The 16,683-nt window shown below is 60.3% G+C and overlaps 1 protein-coding gene and 1 long non-coding RNA gene across 6 annotated transcripts in view; one reads left to right on the top strand and one right to left on the bottom strand.

The window, feature by feature from the left end:
- Window positions 1-7,827: 7,827 nt before the first annotated feature.
- Window positions 7,828-9,267, bottom strand: LOC118151034 (uncharacterized). Of its 2 annotated transcripts, none has more exons than XR_013524502.1 (2): window positions 8,967-9,267; window positions 7,828-8,291 (listed from the first exon to the last, which is right to left on the bottom strand). It is a non-coding gene; the product is annotated as an uncharacterized LOC118151034 (long non-coding RNA). The 2 variants fall into 2 exon arrangements; XR_004739179.3 differs by having other exon boundaries at window positions 7,828-8,264.
- The window catches only part of LMF1 (lipase maturation factor 1), a 134,867-nt gene continuing 127,019 nt past the window's right edge, over window positions 8,836-16,683 (top strand). For 2 of the 4 annotated variants that reach the window (XM_054242386.2, XM_054242385.2), the window contains exon 1: window positions 8,836-9,030. In XM_054242386.2, coding sequence (XP_054098361.1) covers window positions 8,838-9,030 — 193 coding nt within the window. In that variant the 5' untranslated portion in view covers window positions 8,836-8,837. The remainder of the gene's footprint in view (window positions 9,031-16,683) is intronic. The other 2 variants (XM_078344215.1, XM_054242389.2) reach the window with 1 other exon arrangement.

Below are 16,683 nucleotides of genomic sequence, written 5' to 3'. Positions count from 1 at the left end.
GGCCCTGGGGCCCCTGCTGTCCTGTCTTGGAAACAACCCGAGCCAGCCCCAGCACGGGGAGCTGAGGGCCCAGGGCCTTTGGAGGAAGCGTTGGCCTCAGGGCTGAAGAGCGAGGGCCTTGTCACCTGCCGGGAGGGGAGGGCCTCATCTCTGGAAGTGGGCAGACCCCTGGCCAGGTCAGAGGAAGCGCTGGGGAGGCAGACTGCGCGCTGGGAGGCTCCATGCGTCGCAGTTGGGGAGCTGGCTGCCAGTACGGCCTGCCCTCTCCCCCCCACCCACCGGCTGCTTGGCCCTGGCACCTGCCAGGGAAGACCCACACCTCCATCTGCAGTGCCCCTTCTCCCCGGAGGCCCTGCCCTCCACTCGGGGTCCCGCACCTCCCATGGCCCTCAGAGCATCCCTGGTGCAGGAAGGAGGACTTCTGGGTCCTGCCGGTGGAGACAGAGCCTGGGCACTCACGGACTCGTCTGTTAGGCCTGGGACACAGGCAGGCAGAAGTGGGGGCAGTGAGGTTGGGGCCTGGCCCACACTGTGCTACCTGCCCCTGGGAGAGCAGACACCGCCCACTTGGGCTCCGCACGCCATGCAGGTGAGGGCCTCTATGGAGAGCTCCTCTTTACCAAGGAAAAGAAAGAGGCAGGCAGGGCGGCCTCTTCCCAGCTCCCCACCCACCACGGAGGCTTCAATCCCTGGGACACAGATGGGGGGACTCCAGGGCCCCCAGAGGAAGGGAGACTGTGTGGGGCACCCAGGGACTGACCTGGGGCACAGTGGTCTGTGCATCCGTGGCCCTGTCTCGGGGCCCACCAGTGCCTGCGCCTTTCCCTCAGGCTGTGGTGGCCACCAGGGGAGGTACTGCTGGGCGTACAGGCTGCCGCTGGGGGGTGGGGAGGTGGGGAGTCTCTGGGTGGCAGGGGGCCCTACGCCAGCTGAGGACATGTTGGTTCCCTCCTGGGAGGGCGGAATGGGGGTGAGGGTCCCCATGCAGGGTGGTGTCCTGAAGCCCTCCTTCCAGAGTTGTCTCTGCTCCACCCTGAAGTCCCCAGGAAAATGCCCTTGTCCCCTGTGGGTGGGAGCCGCTAGGCCCTGAGTGGACGCGGGGACGGAGCTTTCAGAGAGGTAGGTGTCGTGGTGCGTTGAGTGCTGCCAGGTGTTGAATAAGCACTTGCAGTGTGCCATGCGCTCTCCCACACAGGAGGGGGCCAGACCACCCTTGCAGCCTCTGCCCCGCAGACGCCGGCCCTGTGGAGGGAGGCAGGCAGCAGGTAACTCCAAAAGTGCCTGTCAGAGGCAGGGACTTCAGGAAGTGTGGTCCGGAAAAGCATCTTGGGTGTCATTTAAGCTGAGCCCTGAAGCTTCCCACCTCCTGCAGGGAGAAGCTAGCATGTTCCCTGGGGAAGCCAAATCAGGGGACCTGGGGGCTGAGAGTGGAGGGGTAACCATGGGAGCCACCTCTGAGTCCACCTGATGGGCCCACGTCCTCATGTAGGGGGACCTGCACCCTTCATCCCCTGTTTCCCCTCAGCTGGGGCCGGCTCCACCCTGTCTGCATGACCCCACCCGCCCCGACCTCACCCTGGCTAATGGGCCGTGTGGTTTCAGCGGGAGGACCTGATGGGGAACCTGGACCAGGGCTGTTCCCTGGCCATGAGCCCTGGGCGTGGAGGGCTGGTGGAGACCCCATTCCTAGCCCCACACGCCCTGGCCTGGGCGCCAAGGACAGCTGCAGAAAAGAGTGTGAGGGGAAGGCGGCACTGCCCATGAGATGGGGCAGGGATGGCCTGGGGGGGGCACTTCCAGACCAGAGACCCTCTGCCCTACCTGTGGCTCCTGGGGATGCTGAACAGATGCGTGTGTGTTTGTGTGGTATGTGTATGGGTGCACGTATGAGGTGTGTGTATTGTATGCATCTGTATGTGGTGTGTGTGTGGTGTGTGGAGGGCCCCAGGTTGTGCGCGGCATGGGTGTGGTGTGCGTGTGTATGATGTGTTTACGGGGTGCATGAGGTGTGTGTGTGGTGTGCATGTGTATGACGTGTGATGTGTGTGCTGGGTGTGTGTGTAGGGTGTGGGGTGTGGGTGTATGATGTCTATACAGTGTATATGTGTGGTGTATGTTGTATATATGTGGTGTGTATGGGTGTGTGTGTGTGTGTGTGTGTGTGTGTGCTGTGTGTTGGGCCCAGGGCCCAAGAAGAAAGCAGGGCTGCCCAGGGAAATGCCACCCTGGAGAGGCCTCTGTCCCTCACTGCCCATCCTTCCCCTCCCCCTCCATCCCTCCCTACCCATTCCTGTCCCCCTCCATCCCTCCCTGCCCATCCCTGTCCCCCTCCATCCCTCCCTGCCCATCCCTGTCCCACTCCATCCCTCCCTGCCCATCCCTGTCCCCCTCCATCCCTCCCTACCCATTCCTGTCGCCCTCCGTCCCTCCCTGCCCATTCCTGTCCCACTCCATCCCTCCCTGCCCATCCCTGTCCCCCTCCATCCCTCCCTACCCATTCCTGTCCCCCTCCATCCCTCCCTGCCCATCCCTGTCCCCCTCCATCCCTCCCTACCCATCCCTGTCCCCCTCCATCCCTCCCTGCCCATCCCTGTCCCCCTCCGTCCCTCCCTACCCATTCCTGTCGCCCTCCGTCCCTCCCTGCCCATCCCTGTCCCCCTCCATCCCTCCCTGCCCATCCCTGTCCCCCTCCATCCCTCCCTACCCATCCCTGTCCCCCTCCGTCCCTCCCTACCCATCCCTGTCCCCCTCCGTCCCTCCCTGCCCATCCCTGTCCCCCTCTGTCCCTCCCTGCTTGTCCTCCCCTGTCCCCCACTGTCTGCCCCCCACCAGCCCTCCTCCTGCAGCAGGCTGTCTTTTGTGCAGTCTGTAAGAAGTGCAGGCAGGGCTGGGCGTGAACCCTCTGGCATCCCATGTGTGCACAGCCCTGGCTTGGGCCTCCCAGCCCCTGCATCCCGAGCACCCGTGGGGCAGTTGGCAGCATCCCGGCATGAACTGGGACATTAATTGGTGATTTTAATGACTGCTGGTCTGGCAGAGACAGACAGACTACAGGCTGGGCCCAACAGGCTGTGAGCAGAAGCTGGGAAAGGCCCCACCCACCCACGGGTCTCTAGGGCAGACGAGGGGTTTGCAGGGCCCCTCTCAAGATCCCCTTCCCAAGTCGGCTTCCTGGCCACGCACACTTGGAGCCCTGGGTAGCGTTTCGGCCCCTGCACTTAGCTGTCTCGGGTGCTGACAGTGCCAGCGGGGCACAGTTCTGGTTTGGGTTGAGGCTGGCCCGCTGGTTGGGGTGGCGCCTGCCTGAGAACTGGCCTTGTCTGTGCCTTAAGCTTCCCATGCACACAGGGCAGTGGAAAAGCACTCAGTGAGCCTTTCTTGGCCCAGACGTCCTCCTGCTGCTCCTGATGCCCGGGCCTCCACGGAGGGCGAACGTCTCCAGCCCAGCCCTCCCCGTCTCCACCGCCCACTCCCCTGATGCACCGGGAGCCTCCTGAGCCGTGAACCTCCCTTGACTGCTGGGGACCCCCGTCCCGGCTGCTGTCATGTGGAAGGGATTCGGGGAGCAGGCAATGCTCAGACTGAAGGGTGGGGGCCAGCGCTGCCTGCTCCCAGCCACAGCTGCACACCAGGGCACGGATGTGTCGGGAACAGCTGTGGCTCCCGCTGCTCAGCGTCCATCACTCCAGGCTGGGAGCGGGTCCCCAAGCTTCCGGCTGGGCCCTGTCTGTCTCCACTCTCAGTGGGGGGGTTGCTGTCTGACAGTGGGCAGGGGTCCTTCTGCAGCAACAAAACATCCCAGGCAGGGGCCCTGGGGCTCCAAGCAGCCAAGGAGAGGTAAGCACCAAGGGACACTGAGCCTGGGGTGGGGCTGGAGACCTGAAGTCAGACGACGCCTTCCCTGGACGCTTACATTGGTGGCGGTAAATCCCACAGGCTTGAGGTGGGTTTCTGTGCCCTGCGTGGGAGGGTGCCGTCTGACACCAGACACCTGAACTGTGTGATGCCAGGCCCTGGCTCCCCTGCCCCCCAGCCCCCAGCCCATCCCCGGCCCAGGCACTGGGGGCTGAGCTCCAGTGAGAAGGGACGAGGCCTGGGGGGCTGTCTCAGCCCACCCGCAGGAGAGGACTGACTCAAGAAAATTAGCCTCTGTGCCTACTTCGGCTGCAAGACCTGTGCCTGTCCATCCAAGCTCAGCCTTCAGGTTCCTCGAGGCTCCTTGCCCAGAACGTCCGCATTTGAAACCTCCCAACGCGGAGCCCCGTTTCAAGGATAACCAGGTGGGAAAATGGTGGCTTCACATAAGCATGCCACGAAGAAAAACCCATTTCTCCAGATGGGCTCTGGCCGCTCAGACCCTCACCTCCCCTGCCAGGATGGAATGTTCCGGAGTCCCATTAGTGCCAAATGCAAATTAAAAGACACCCTGTAAAAATGTCTCTGCTATTTCCAAAGTATTTATTTTTCTGAATGTAGGGAAGGAAGGTTTAATTAAGATGCCCTCAGGTGGGTACAAGGGGCAAGGTGGGAGCAGGGAGTGGTTCCTCCGCAGCCTGGGTTCAAACGAGAGCCTTCAGCAAAGCCTTGCTTCCGAGGCTCAGAGGAAGGGGCAGAGGGGTGGGTCCAGCTCTGCTTTTGCCCTGGCTTTCTCGGGGCCTGGGCTTGGGCAGCACCACCTGGCGACACACGGCGCTGGGCTCTGAGGCTGTTTGTTCCGCAGCGTTACTGTGACCATTGGTGACTGCTACAGTGACACTGTGCTGTGGGCAGGGTTCAGCCGGCGGGCCTCTGGTTTGTGACCTCTGGGCCAGGCAGTTTCCAGGGTTTTTTCCAGTGCAGAATATGGTTCCTAGAGAAAAATATCACACATTAGTTTTCTCGCGTGGGGCCCTACAACCTGACAACGTGACCGCGTGGGGCTCTACAACCTGACAACGTGACCGCGTGGGGCATTTCGCTTTCTGCTCTGCCTAGAAACCACGGCTTGCCGGCTTGCAGGGTCACGAAGAGCCACGTCTCCTTCTGGGGGGTAGGGGTGGGGGCAGTCATGGCCTGGAGCTGAGGGTGGAGGGAGAGGACAGGGCGAGCCAAGCAGAACAGCCGTCTGTGAGTCATGGTCCCAGGACAGCCAGCAAATGGCATGACACCTACTCGCTCAGCCCCCACCCGCACCTGCCAGCCTCACATGGTGGTGGGGGGGGGGTGGCCCCTGGACAGTCAGGATAGGATCTGCCCACACTGACCTCCTAGAAGGAGATGACAGATGTTGGCATCGATGGGTCCTGGGCCTCCTTCCATTCACAGAACTCAGGACATGAAAAATGGGGGTAAATGAAGGGTGCACGATTAGCCTTGGACCCATGCTGGGTTCCTGTGGGTGCCAGAGACAGCTGCAACCACACGCCACGGACAATGGCCCCAATGCAGTGGGAGCTGCCAGGCCGGGGTGCTGGGGGACAGCTGGACGAGGTGCCGACGGGCTCATTCCTCCGTGAAGCTGGTCCGCAGCTGCTGGGAGCGCGGCCAGCTGCGGGCTTGTGTGTGCCTGGATCCCGGGGGTTGTGCTGGCGCAGGCTGGGACGGCGGGGACAGGGTCCCACCTAGGGTAGCCTTGTTAGTGGGTCTCCAGGGAGGCAGCCCCATCTTCAGCCTGTGCGCTCTTGGGGAGCCCTGGGGAGCCCCTCCCTCCCTCTCTACTCTCCTCCACCTCTCAGCCTCTTCTGCCCCAGCACCGGGCAGCCCTGGGGTGGCCGAGCCTCATCTCCACTCCCTCAGGCCTCTCCCTCGTCGGCCCGGCTTTTTCTCTTAAGAGTTTTTGCTTGACGGGGCACGCTCAGGATGCCCTCCTCCTCCTCCTGCCTCGTGTTGGTGAGAGGCGCTCAGGCCAGAGCCCACATGCCCGTGGCCGCAGTGGGGTGAGCTGCAGGGTGAAAGAAAGACATCTCAGGGACCCCACCCGGCCCCTCTCCCGGGCGCTGCAGCTCTGTCTGGGTTTGCAGAGAAACCTCCGTTTTTAAGTGAAGTGCCTTCTTAGGGAATGAGACACATCTGTTTCTAAACGTCATTTTTAAACTGCTAGATGGTCCTTAATATAGACGAAGAAGTGAGGGTGAATGGCACGGCGTATTCCGGCGGTCCTGAAGCACCAGGGCGGGCTGTCTGCTGTCCTTTTGTTTTCATTTTACTTTTCTAAAATTTGAGGTGAAGTTCGCATAGCATGAAATTCTCCATGTTCCAGAGAACCCCTCAGTGACGTTTGGCACCTCGCCGTGCTGGGCCATCACCTCCTAGTTCCAGAACATTCTCACCAGCCCAAAAGGAAACGTCCTACCTGTGAAACGTTCGATCCCCACAGCCCCACCCAGCCGTGGACCACAGATCCTGCCTCCTTTCCCGTGGCTTTGCCCGCTCTAGACATTTCAGGTAAATGGGCTCATACGACCCGTGACCTTGGCGTCCGTCCTGTCTCACTGAGCCTGATGTTCTGAGGCTCGTCCATGTTGTAACATGTGTCTGAACTGGATTCCTTTGTATTTTATTTTTTCGAGACGGAGTCTCACTCTGTGGCCCAGGCTGGAGCGAAGTGGCGCGATCTCAGCTCACGTTGGGACCTCCGCCTCCCCGGTTCAAGCGATTCTCCTGCCACAGCCTCCCGAGTGGCTGGGATTACAGGAGTGTGCCACCACACCCACCTAATTTTTTTGTATTTTTAGTAGGGACAGGGTTTCACCATGTTGGCCAGGCTGGTCTTGAACCCCTGACCTCAGGTGATCCACCCGCCTCAGCCTCCCAAAGTGCTGGGTTGACAGGCATGAGCCACCGCACCTGGCTCCTGGATTCCTTCTTATGGCCAAATCCTAACCCAGTGCACTTTTGATGAAATTCAGGCTGAAATGGGCACAAACAGAGCTGCTGGTCCACCTCTCCTCGGCCCGAGCCCTGCCCTGGTGACCTGCTCTGGACCCATTCTAAGCCGTGGATGGGACCCCTTGTGGTCAGCGTCCCAGGAGGGCAAGCTCCCAGGGAAACTTGAGCTCAGAGAGAACAGGAGCTCCCAGCAGACCCTTCCGCTGGCTGCTCCCACCCTGAGCAGACGAAGAGCTGGAGCCTGGAGCGCTGGAAGCTGGAACAAGGGGCCCTTTTCTGCTCTGCACAATGCCCCATTGTGCCCTTCGCGGGAAGAGCGGCTCTGCCCGGCAGGGGAAGCTGCGCACAAAGGCTCCTTGTGAGGGCTGCCCCACCTGAGGACGACTCGGGGCCACACCTGACGCAGGGCTCTCCCTCTCACCGTCCATCCCCCGGCAGGCCTGGCATCCAGACAGGGCCCGCCCTGCAGGCATGACCCAAGGGTTCGGGGGTGTCCCGTTCCCCACTCAGGAGGGGAGCAGTGGGGGCTGTGCTGGCCCTTCCAAAGCTGGCGGCCCAGGCCATGAGGAGAGGTGCTGGTTGTGGGCTCTGTGGAGGGACCTGGGTGCCAGGTGCCAGCCAGGGCCAATGGCTCCTGCGATCCCCGAGGCTCCCAGCCCTCAGGCACACACCGTGCCCAGAGGCTTGGCCAGCATGAGAGGATGTTGGGGTCCCACTTCACGGCTGGACTCCTAAGGGGGCGTTTTCATGGAAAGGAAACGAAAACTGAAATCAAACCGTAAGCTGTACACATATGCTATACCCCAGTGACATGGGGAGGCTCTGGCCATGGCCGGTCAGGCCTGCATTTGGGGGCCCGATGTCCACAGTCGGTCTCTGCCCACCCGAGGCTCACTCTACAGGTGGTGAAGATATAAACAGGTAATTGAACAAGCAATAAAGATGGGTCATTTGGCCATACCAGTGGTGATAATTTATAGGCCAAAACACTAGGAACACTAGAGAGGCTAAAGACAGGAACACGTTAAAACAAAAACAAAAAACCAGGACAAACATTTCCAACACACACAGAAGAACAGGACTTTTCATATGTAAAGAGCTCTGACAAACAGGGAGAAATCAGCCCTTCCTGATTTCCATCCAATAACCCCTAGGTCTCCAGCGCCTACTTCAGCCTCACTTGTTCTCTTTCCTCTAAGGAATCCCTGTGACTCCAGCCTCGTCCACTTCTGAGCAGCCCCTGGAACTCCCGTTCAGTCATCAGAGTGTAGAGTGGCTGGCATCCTCCTTCGGGTTCTGTTTGGGGCATTGAGCGGTCACTCTTTCCCTCCGAAGTCCTGAGCCCCCCTCTTCTGCCACAGCTTGAAGTCCAGTCCTCAGTGCTGGCAGGAGCTGGGCTGTGCAAAGGTGGAAGGGTTCTGTGGCTGGGAGGAAGGGGTTAGGGTTCCTTTACATTCCAGGCCCAGCCCTGCCTACTGTCTCGCTAGCTGCGAAGGTCGCGCCAGCACCCTCCGTAGAGAGTGGGAAGGAGGGTCAGCTGTGAGGCAGGGGCACGCAGTGGCAGCACCGCAAGGGTGTCCACAGTCCACCTTCCTCAGGAGAGGGTTGGGAGGGGAAGAAGGCGCCTGGCTGGGGGAGGGCACGTGGGCCTCTGCAACGCGGACTGACAGAAAGCACGCGTGCATGCCTGCCTCAGTGAGCTCGGGTCGGGCGATCCGCACCACCTCCCAGGTACCCAGCCCCGCGCCCTAACCGCACGCAGCAGTGCCCAGCGGGGACTGCGAGGGACGAAGGCTCCGGGCACCAGCTTTCTGCGGGGGCGGGGCCGGCTGGAGAGGGCGGGGCCTCTGGGTTTGTGGGCGGGGCCTCCCGGGTGGGTGGGTGGGTCCTCTGGGGTGGGCAGGGCCGAACAGGGAGAGGCGGGGCCTCCGGTCGTGGGCGGGGCCTCTGGGAGTGCGCCCTTCCTGCGCATGCGCTCTGACGGCCCAGCAATGGCGGCGCCCGAGGAGTCGCTGAGGAAACGGAAAACCGGGCGCTCGGACCCGGAGCCTGAGTCGCCGCCCGCGCCGGGTCGTGACACTGCAGGCTCTCCGGCTCACCTCCACGCGGGCACCTTCTGGCTGACCCGGATCGTGCTCCTGAAGGCCCTAGCCTTCGTATACTGTGAGTTCCGGGCGGGCCGGGACGTCCGCCAGTGTCACCTCCGCGCCCCACGACCCCTGCCCTCCCTTGAGAACCCCCACGCAGCCCTCCTTCCTGCCGGGACCGCGCGAGGCAGGGCGGGTGGGGCAGGGCGAGGCTTGCTGGGGATTGCGCACCGGGCCCTGCCCCTGTCGCCCGCCCCGAGCGTCCGGCCTGGGCTCCCGGGCTCCTGGCCCCACGCGCAGCCCCGAAGTTCTCGGCCGCGTCCGCCGGGACCTGCTGGGGGCTGGGCGGGGCGGGGCGGCCGGGCCCTGGCCAGGAGCTCGCAGGCGAGCTGGGCAGGTGGAGGGTCCCCGGTGCGTGGGCAGGTCGCGGGTCTGCGTCCTGGCTGCGGGGCGGGGGCCTCCGGGAGAGACGATGGCTCCTGCTGCCCCGGCTCAGGGCTGTGCTGGTGGCGAAGGTTCCCGCTCTTCCTGCAGCCCCGGCACGCCCAGGGCCCGCTGCCACTTCCCTACCGCGTGCAGCCCCTGCCGAAATCCGGGGAGCCTCCTGAGGGCTCAGGGAAGGTGACTGGCTGGTTGTGGGTAACACCCCCCATGGGCACGGAGCGAGGGGAACTGCCCAGACCCCATTCACTGTTAGTGCCTGGAAAATATCTTAGTTTTTAGTGTTATTGCTCAGCTGTTTCCTTTCTATGATTCTTTATAGATGAGCACGTATTAGTTTATAGAATTATCGCCTGAAGCATAACTGACTGCTTCCATATATCCAGCTTATATAACCGTACTTAGTACTTATATCTAGCATGCTTAGTCCCATATAATCTTTCTATATACTCAAACAGGTACTGTAGTCGGAGCTGCACTGACACACTTAGTGCTGATTTATAGAATCCTTCCATATAACCATACAGTAGTCTGTAGTAGGAGGACGCCTAGAGCGGTCACAGAACAGAAGCAGCACGTGGGAAAACAGCCAGGCCAGGACGAGAACCAAAGACCCCGGCGCTGGCGTCCCTGCCTGGAAGGGCATATGCTGTATGCAGGCTTGGAGCAGGAGCCTCTCCTCCTGATAGAGGAGTTGTGGTACCTTGCATCCAGTTCCTGTGGAAAGTCGGCTTCAGGCCTGAGATCCTGGAAGTAACCGAGGGAGAAGAACCCCTCTGGTGTGACCAGTCACGGTGGCTGTACACCCTGTCAGTCTTTTCTCGTTTCTGGGCTAGCTCAAATCATCCTCCCATAAATATCTTAAGAGAAGAGCACAAGTCTGTCAGCTCCCACTGCAGTGGCTTATAGTATCCTCCCATTAGAAATCCTTTTAAGTCTCCTGCACCCAGATAAGAACCTCCTTGCCTCAGTGACCTAATGGGGGTGGACCCCTTTTCTGTACATGACCCTCTACTGCTGTGCATGGCACGGCCCACCTCTCTGCACAGGTGACATAATGGGGTATCCCCCTCTCTTGTGACTCACGTGATTATGTATGCCCTATTACTAAGCCTATAGATGATGACCTCACTTACGACCCTTCCCCCTGCCTGTATCTAATAAATGCAGACGCTTCTGCATGTTCGGGGCCTCACCTGTCTCCGCTCATAGGTGGTGTGGCCCCCCAAGTCCAGCTGCTCTTGACCAGTTCTTCAGTGTCCTGTCTCTTAACTTCTTGGATCCTGCACTTCAGCACAGCATAAGGGGCACCCCACGACCCTGTGGGGCCCAGCAGCCCTGCAGCTGGTGGTCAGGCTGGAGTTTCTTCTTCAATGTTCTCAACTAACTCAGCCTGCCAGCAGAGGCCTGGGGCAACACTCAGAACCTCATCAGACACAAACTCGGCCTGCGTCTCACTCAGGGATGTGGTTGGCCCCGTCCACAGGCTGAGACCCTTCACCCCACAGCTGCGTGGCGCCTGCCTGTGCAGCCTACAGAGCAGACTTCTGAGTAAAGTCAATTTACACTCAAAACCTCTGGACCCCCTGGCCAGGGGCAGCTGGCGATTCCACCTCCTTTTCATCCACCCCAGTCCCTGCAGCCCAGAACTGGTTTGAAAGGGAATGGTCCTGGGATCATGGGGACGTCAGTGGACACACGGAAACGTGTTTCATAAGCCCACGCTGTTGACAGCAATGAAGCCCAAACTCTGCAACTCTCAAATGAGCCTGGAAGGGAGGGGAGAGTGCCGGGCAGAGACACAGCCAGCAGGGCGCGTGGGCAGTCAGCCTTCCACAGGGCTCCGGGGCTGCTGGCCCGGACGTTGCCCAAGCGTGGTTGCAGGCTGTGGGCATGTCTCCATTTCCCTCCATCGCTCCCTTGCACAGCTTTGTCCCACACACAGCGGGAAGTTTGGAAGTGTCGCTGTGCTGCAGCAGTGCTCACTTTGATATTTTGTGCGATAACACAGGCTACCTCCTGGTGCAAAGCAGAGACGCACTATTCACTATGAGGTTTTCTGTGAGACTGCAATGTCAGCGTCCACTCCGTCTCTCTCTCTTTAAAGCAATTACGTTATTTTATTTTGAGACAGAGTCTCACTCTGTCACCCAGACTGGGGTGCAGTGGCACCATGTCGGCTCACTGCAACCTCTGTCTCCTGGGTTCAGGCAGTTCTCCCGCCTTAGCCTCCTGAGTAGCTGGGACTACAGGCACCCACCACCACACCTGGCTAATTTTTAAAATATTTTTAGTAGAGACGGGGTTTCACCATGTTGGCCAGGCTGTTTCTCGAACTCCTGACCTCAGGTGATCCACCTGCCTCAGCCTCCCAAAGTGCTGGATTACAGGCGTAATTACACTCCCAGCCTGTAATTATTTTAGAAGGTAGCTTTTCCCTCCACAGTATTAAACAGTCATTCTAAACGTTGATGTGTCACTTAGCACACGAGGAAATAGAGACAAAGCAAAGCCGAAGCCACGAGGCGCTAATAGGCCTTCGGCAGGGGAGCCTGAGATACAGCGGGAAGTCCCCACGGCCTTGCCTCCTGAGCAGAGCTTCATAAAACCAGCTCAGCCCCTTTCAGACGAGCAGAGGCTCCTTTGATCTCCGCAGGGATTCTCTGTTCAGTTCAGAAGGAACTGCTTTTAAGCCACTGGGTCAAGCGGATATTTAAAGGCTGGTGTCCAGCGTCGAATATTTCTCTTTGACATATGCAGGTTTTTCTCTCTTGTGAGTAAGTACATTCGGGGTAGAATCGGTGTTTTCTGCTGCATCAAGGAACCAGTTTCCCATCTTCCAGGGACATGGTTTTCTGGCTGAGACGGCCCAGGCAAGCAGGCAGTCATCCTGCGCTTAGCTCCTTCTAGAAAGTTCTGGATTTTACCGGCACTGTGAGCTGTTCCCTGTCCCTCAGAATCCCAGGGTTTTCCAAGTTGCCATAGGGGTTCTCCAAATATTTCACTGGATGTTGAATTTTACGGTGTTTGTAGCTATCCCAGCACCTGTGATTAAACGCATAACCAAATGTGTTCTGCAGAAACTCCCCTTGTTGAACTGAGACAGGCTTACCTTGGGCAAAGTGTCTCAGCAGCCATGTAATAAAGATAAAGATCAGGAGAGCACAGAAATAGCTGCCCTGTCAGAGAAGCCTCAAAGCCAGACCGGGAGAGGCCGGCTGCCAGCAACAGGCCTCTGCATCCATCCTGACCCCATCTGTCCTGACCGCATCCGTCCTGACCGCATCCTGACCACATCCATCCTGACCCCATCTGTCCTGACCGCATCCGTCCTGACCACATCCATCCTGACTGCATCCGTCCTGACCACATCCATCCTGACTGCATCCGTCCTGACCACATCCATCCTGACTGTATCCGTCCTGACCACATCCTGACCGCATCCGTCCTGACCGCATCCGTCCTGACCGCATCCGTCCTGACCGCATCCATCCTGACCGCATCCATCCTGACCCCATCTGTCCTAACCGCATCCGTCCTGACCACATCCTGACCACATCCATCCTGACCACATTCATCCTGACCACATCCTGACCACATCCATCCTGACCACATCCATCCTGACCGCATCCGTCCTGACCACATCCATCCTGACCACATTCTGACCACATCCATCCTGACCACATCCATCCTGACCACATTCTGACCACATCCATCCTGACCACATCCATCCTGACCACATTCTGACCACATCCATCCTGACCACATCCATCCTGACCACATCCATCCTGACCACATCCATCCTGACCGCATCCATCCTGACCACATTCTGACCACATCCATCCTGACCACATCCATCCTGACCACATCCATCCTGACCACATCCATCCTGACCGCATCCATCCTGACCACATTCTGACCACATCCATCCTGACCACATCCATCCTGACCACATTCTGACCACATCCATCCTGACCACATCCATCCTGACCACATCCATCCTGACCACATCCATCCTGACCACATTCTGACCACATCCATCCTGACCACATCCATCCTGACCACATTCTGACCACATCCATCCTGACCACATCCATCCTGACCACATCCATCCTGACCACATTCTGACCACATCCATCCTGACCACATTCTGACCACATCCATCCTGACCACATCCATCCTGACCGCATCCATCCTGACCACATCCTGACCGCATCCGTCCTGACCACATCCTGACCGCATCCATCCTGACCGCATCCGTCCTGACCGCATCCGTCCTGACCGCATCCGTCCTGACCGCATCCGTCCTGACTGCATCTGTCCTGACTCATCCAGCCTGGTGCTGGCTCCTTCACACACAGGCCTGGGCATTTCCGTGTGCGGCCACCAAGGTGTGTAGGTGCCAGGGTGTGCTCACTGTACATGGATGTACATGCCGCTAGCAGCCTGGGGTGTCTGCCATGCCCTGCTGTGCTGTGGGGGCTGGAGCGTGTTACTGGTGGAAAGCTGCGTTTTCCCAAGCTCGGAGTTGAAGCCCCCACCTGCCATCCTGACGTATGGACCACAGTCTCTAGTGCAATTACTGTGTTGAACAGATGCTGACGTACCACCTTGTCCGGTGCCAACCTCCTGGTGCCAGCATCACTACCCCTGGTGGACAGTGAGGAAGCAGGGTCAGCAGCTGGCCGGCCATGGACCCTGGAACTCTGCCCTGCCCTTCATTCACTGTGCTGTGTGGCCTGCGTGTCCTGGACGCCGGGTTCACATCTGGGCAGCGGCTTTCTCAGGCCGTGAGGGCCCCTGGGAGGACCGAGGCTGCCAAGGCGGTTGGGGACGGCAGACGCTGAGCATCCCCTCAGCACAGATGCCACTCCCAGGAATAGCAGAAGTCCAGATGAGTAAAAGCTCGTGTGACAGGAGTTTCCGGCCTGAGCAGCGGGACCTGGGTGCTGTGTTCTCGGTGTAAGGGCAGTGCCGGCTGCTGTGGGTGCTGGGGCCTCCTGCAGTCAGGCCTGCTGCCGCCTGTGTGCGCAGTGAGGAAACTGACCCCGACAGCGGGCACCATGCCCAGGGTCCCAGGGACAGACGGCAGAGCAGCCTGGCCAGAACCCTCACTGTCCTGTGGCAGGGCCCCCCAGGGTCGTGCGCTGACCTTGTGGCCCTGCAGAACATTGAGGCTGGCACTGGTCAACCCTACAGTGTGAGGGCATGGATGCTTGAAATATCCCTCCTGGGGGCCTGGGCAGGTCGGGCCCTGGGTGGCCACAGGCAGCTTGGCCTGGACTCGTGGAATTTCCGGAGCCCTGCGTCTGTTACAGCGCCGGTGGGTGGAGCTGGATCCCTGACGAGGCGGAGGGAAGGACAGCCTTGCAGGTGCTCACGAGGACACCCTGGGCCAGCGCTGCCCACGCCCGCCGGGTTCTCCGGACTGAACTCAGGTTGCTTTACTACTGTCCAGAGTCACATGGAATATGTACACAGTGTGTTTCCACTGCCTCAGAATTGAGGTGTTATCTGGAAATGGTGTAATTACAGTTGGTCAGAATTGGGTTTGCAGTTCAGAGAACTTTCTGGAAACTTGTGACAGGTGGAAGCCATGCCTTAGCTGTGTGGCCTTGGCCAAGCTGCTCATCAAGACCTTCCTGTCGCCGATGAGGTGAGAGTGGCCACGCAGGCCGTCCTGAGGCTGACGTGGGACTCCCTGCGGGTGCACTTCCTGAAAGGCGGACCAAGGACACGCTAGCCCGGGAGACGGCTCTGAGGCAGCCATGGGATATATGACCGTTGGGAAGGACGTTTCCTTTGACATCCAGACATTTGTGAGATATTTTTATAATTCGGCAGGGATCTGTAGGTGACAGGTGAAATGAAGACTGGGTGGTGTTGGCGTTTGCAGACTGAGTTTGCTGACTGGCACTTCCTGGGTGCCATGGCGTCCCAGCAGAGACCTTTCGGTCACGTGTATGTCGGGGCCGAGCCCTGGACAGGCCCTGGAGGGACCACTCCAGCCAGGGCCGGCCACCCAGTGCCTGCACAGGGCGTGAGTGCTGGCGCTTCGGGGCATATGCTTCCTGCTGCCTCTGGGGCAGATGTCGCCTGCGCTGGTTGCAGTGAGAGGCTAAAGCCACAGCCGACGAGCCGTGGTGCCTGCACTGCTCCTGCAGTGTCCCCGCCACGAGGGGCATCTCCTCCTGACCGTGGTCCTCTGGCCCTGTGGTCTCTGTGCTCCTGGGCTCCCACAGTGTCCCCGCCACGAGGGGCATCTCTTCCTGACCGTGGTCCTCTGGCCCTGTGGTCTCTGCCCTCCTGGGCTCCCACAGTGTCCCCGCCACGAGGGGCATCTCTTCCTGACCGTGGTCCTCTGGCCCTGTGGTCTCTGCCCTCCTGGGCTCCCACAGTGTCCCCGCCACGAGGGGCATCTCTTCCTGACCGTGGTCCTCTGGCCCTGTGGTCTCTGCCCTCCTGGGCTCCCATGGTGTCCCCGCCACGAGGGGCATCTCTTCCTGACCGTGGTCCTCTGGCCCTGTGGTCTCTGCCCTCCTGGGCTCCCACGGTGTCCCCGCCACGAGGGGCATCTCTTCCTGACCGTGGTCCTCTGGCCCTGTGGTCTCTGCCCTCCTGGGCTCCCACGGTGTCCCCGCCACGAGGGCATGTCTTCCTGACCGTGGTCCTCTGGCCCTGTGGTCTCTGCCCTCCTGGGCTCCCGCGGTGTCCCCGCCACGAGGGCATCTCTTCCTGACCGTGGTCCTCTGGCCCTGTGGTCTCTGCCCTCCTGGGCTCCCGCGGTGTCCCCGCCACGAGGGCATGTCTTCCTGACCGTGGTCCTCTGGCCCTGTGGTCTCTGCCCTCCTGGGCTCCCGCGGTGTCCCCGCCACGAGGGGCATCTCTTCCTGACCGTGGTCCTCTGGCCCTGTGGTCTCTGCCCTCCTGGGCTCCCACAGTGTCCCCGCCACGAGGGGCATCTCTTCCTGACCGTGGTCCTCTGGCCCTGTGGTCTCTGCCCTCCTGGGCTCCCACAGTGTCCCCGCCACGAGGGGCATCTCTTCCTGACCGTGGTCCTCTGGCCCTGTGGTCTCTGCCCTCCTGGGCTCCCATGGTGTCCCCGCCACGAGGGGCATCTCTTCCTGACCGTGGTCCTCTGGCCCTGTGGTCTCTGCCCTCCTGGGCTCCCACGGTGTCCCCGCCACGAGGGGCATCTCTTCCTGACCGTGGTCCTCTGGCCCTGTGGTCTCTGCCCTCCTGGGCTCCCACGGTGTCCCCGCCACGAGGGCATGTCTTCCTGACCGTG

This window comes from Callithrix jacchus, chromosome 12 (assembly GCF_049354715.1).
Source record: "Callithrix jacchus isolate 240 chromosome 12, calJac240_pri, whole genome shotgun sequence".
Classification (NCBI taxonomy): Eukaryota; Metazoa; Chordata; class Mammalia; order Primates; family Cebidae; genus Callithrix; species Callithrix jacchus.
Note: the sequence above shows the minus strand (reverse complement) of the source record. Positions and strands in the feature narration are given on the sequence as shown.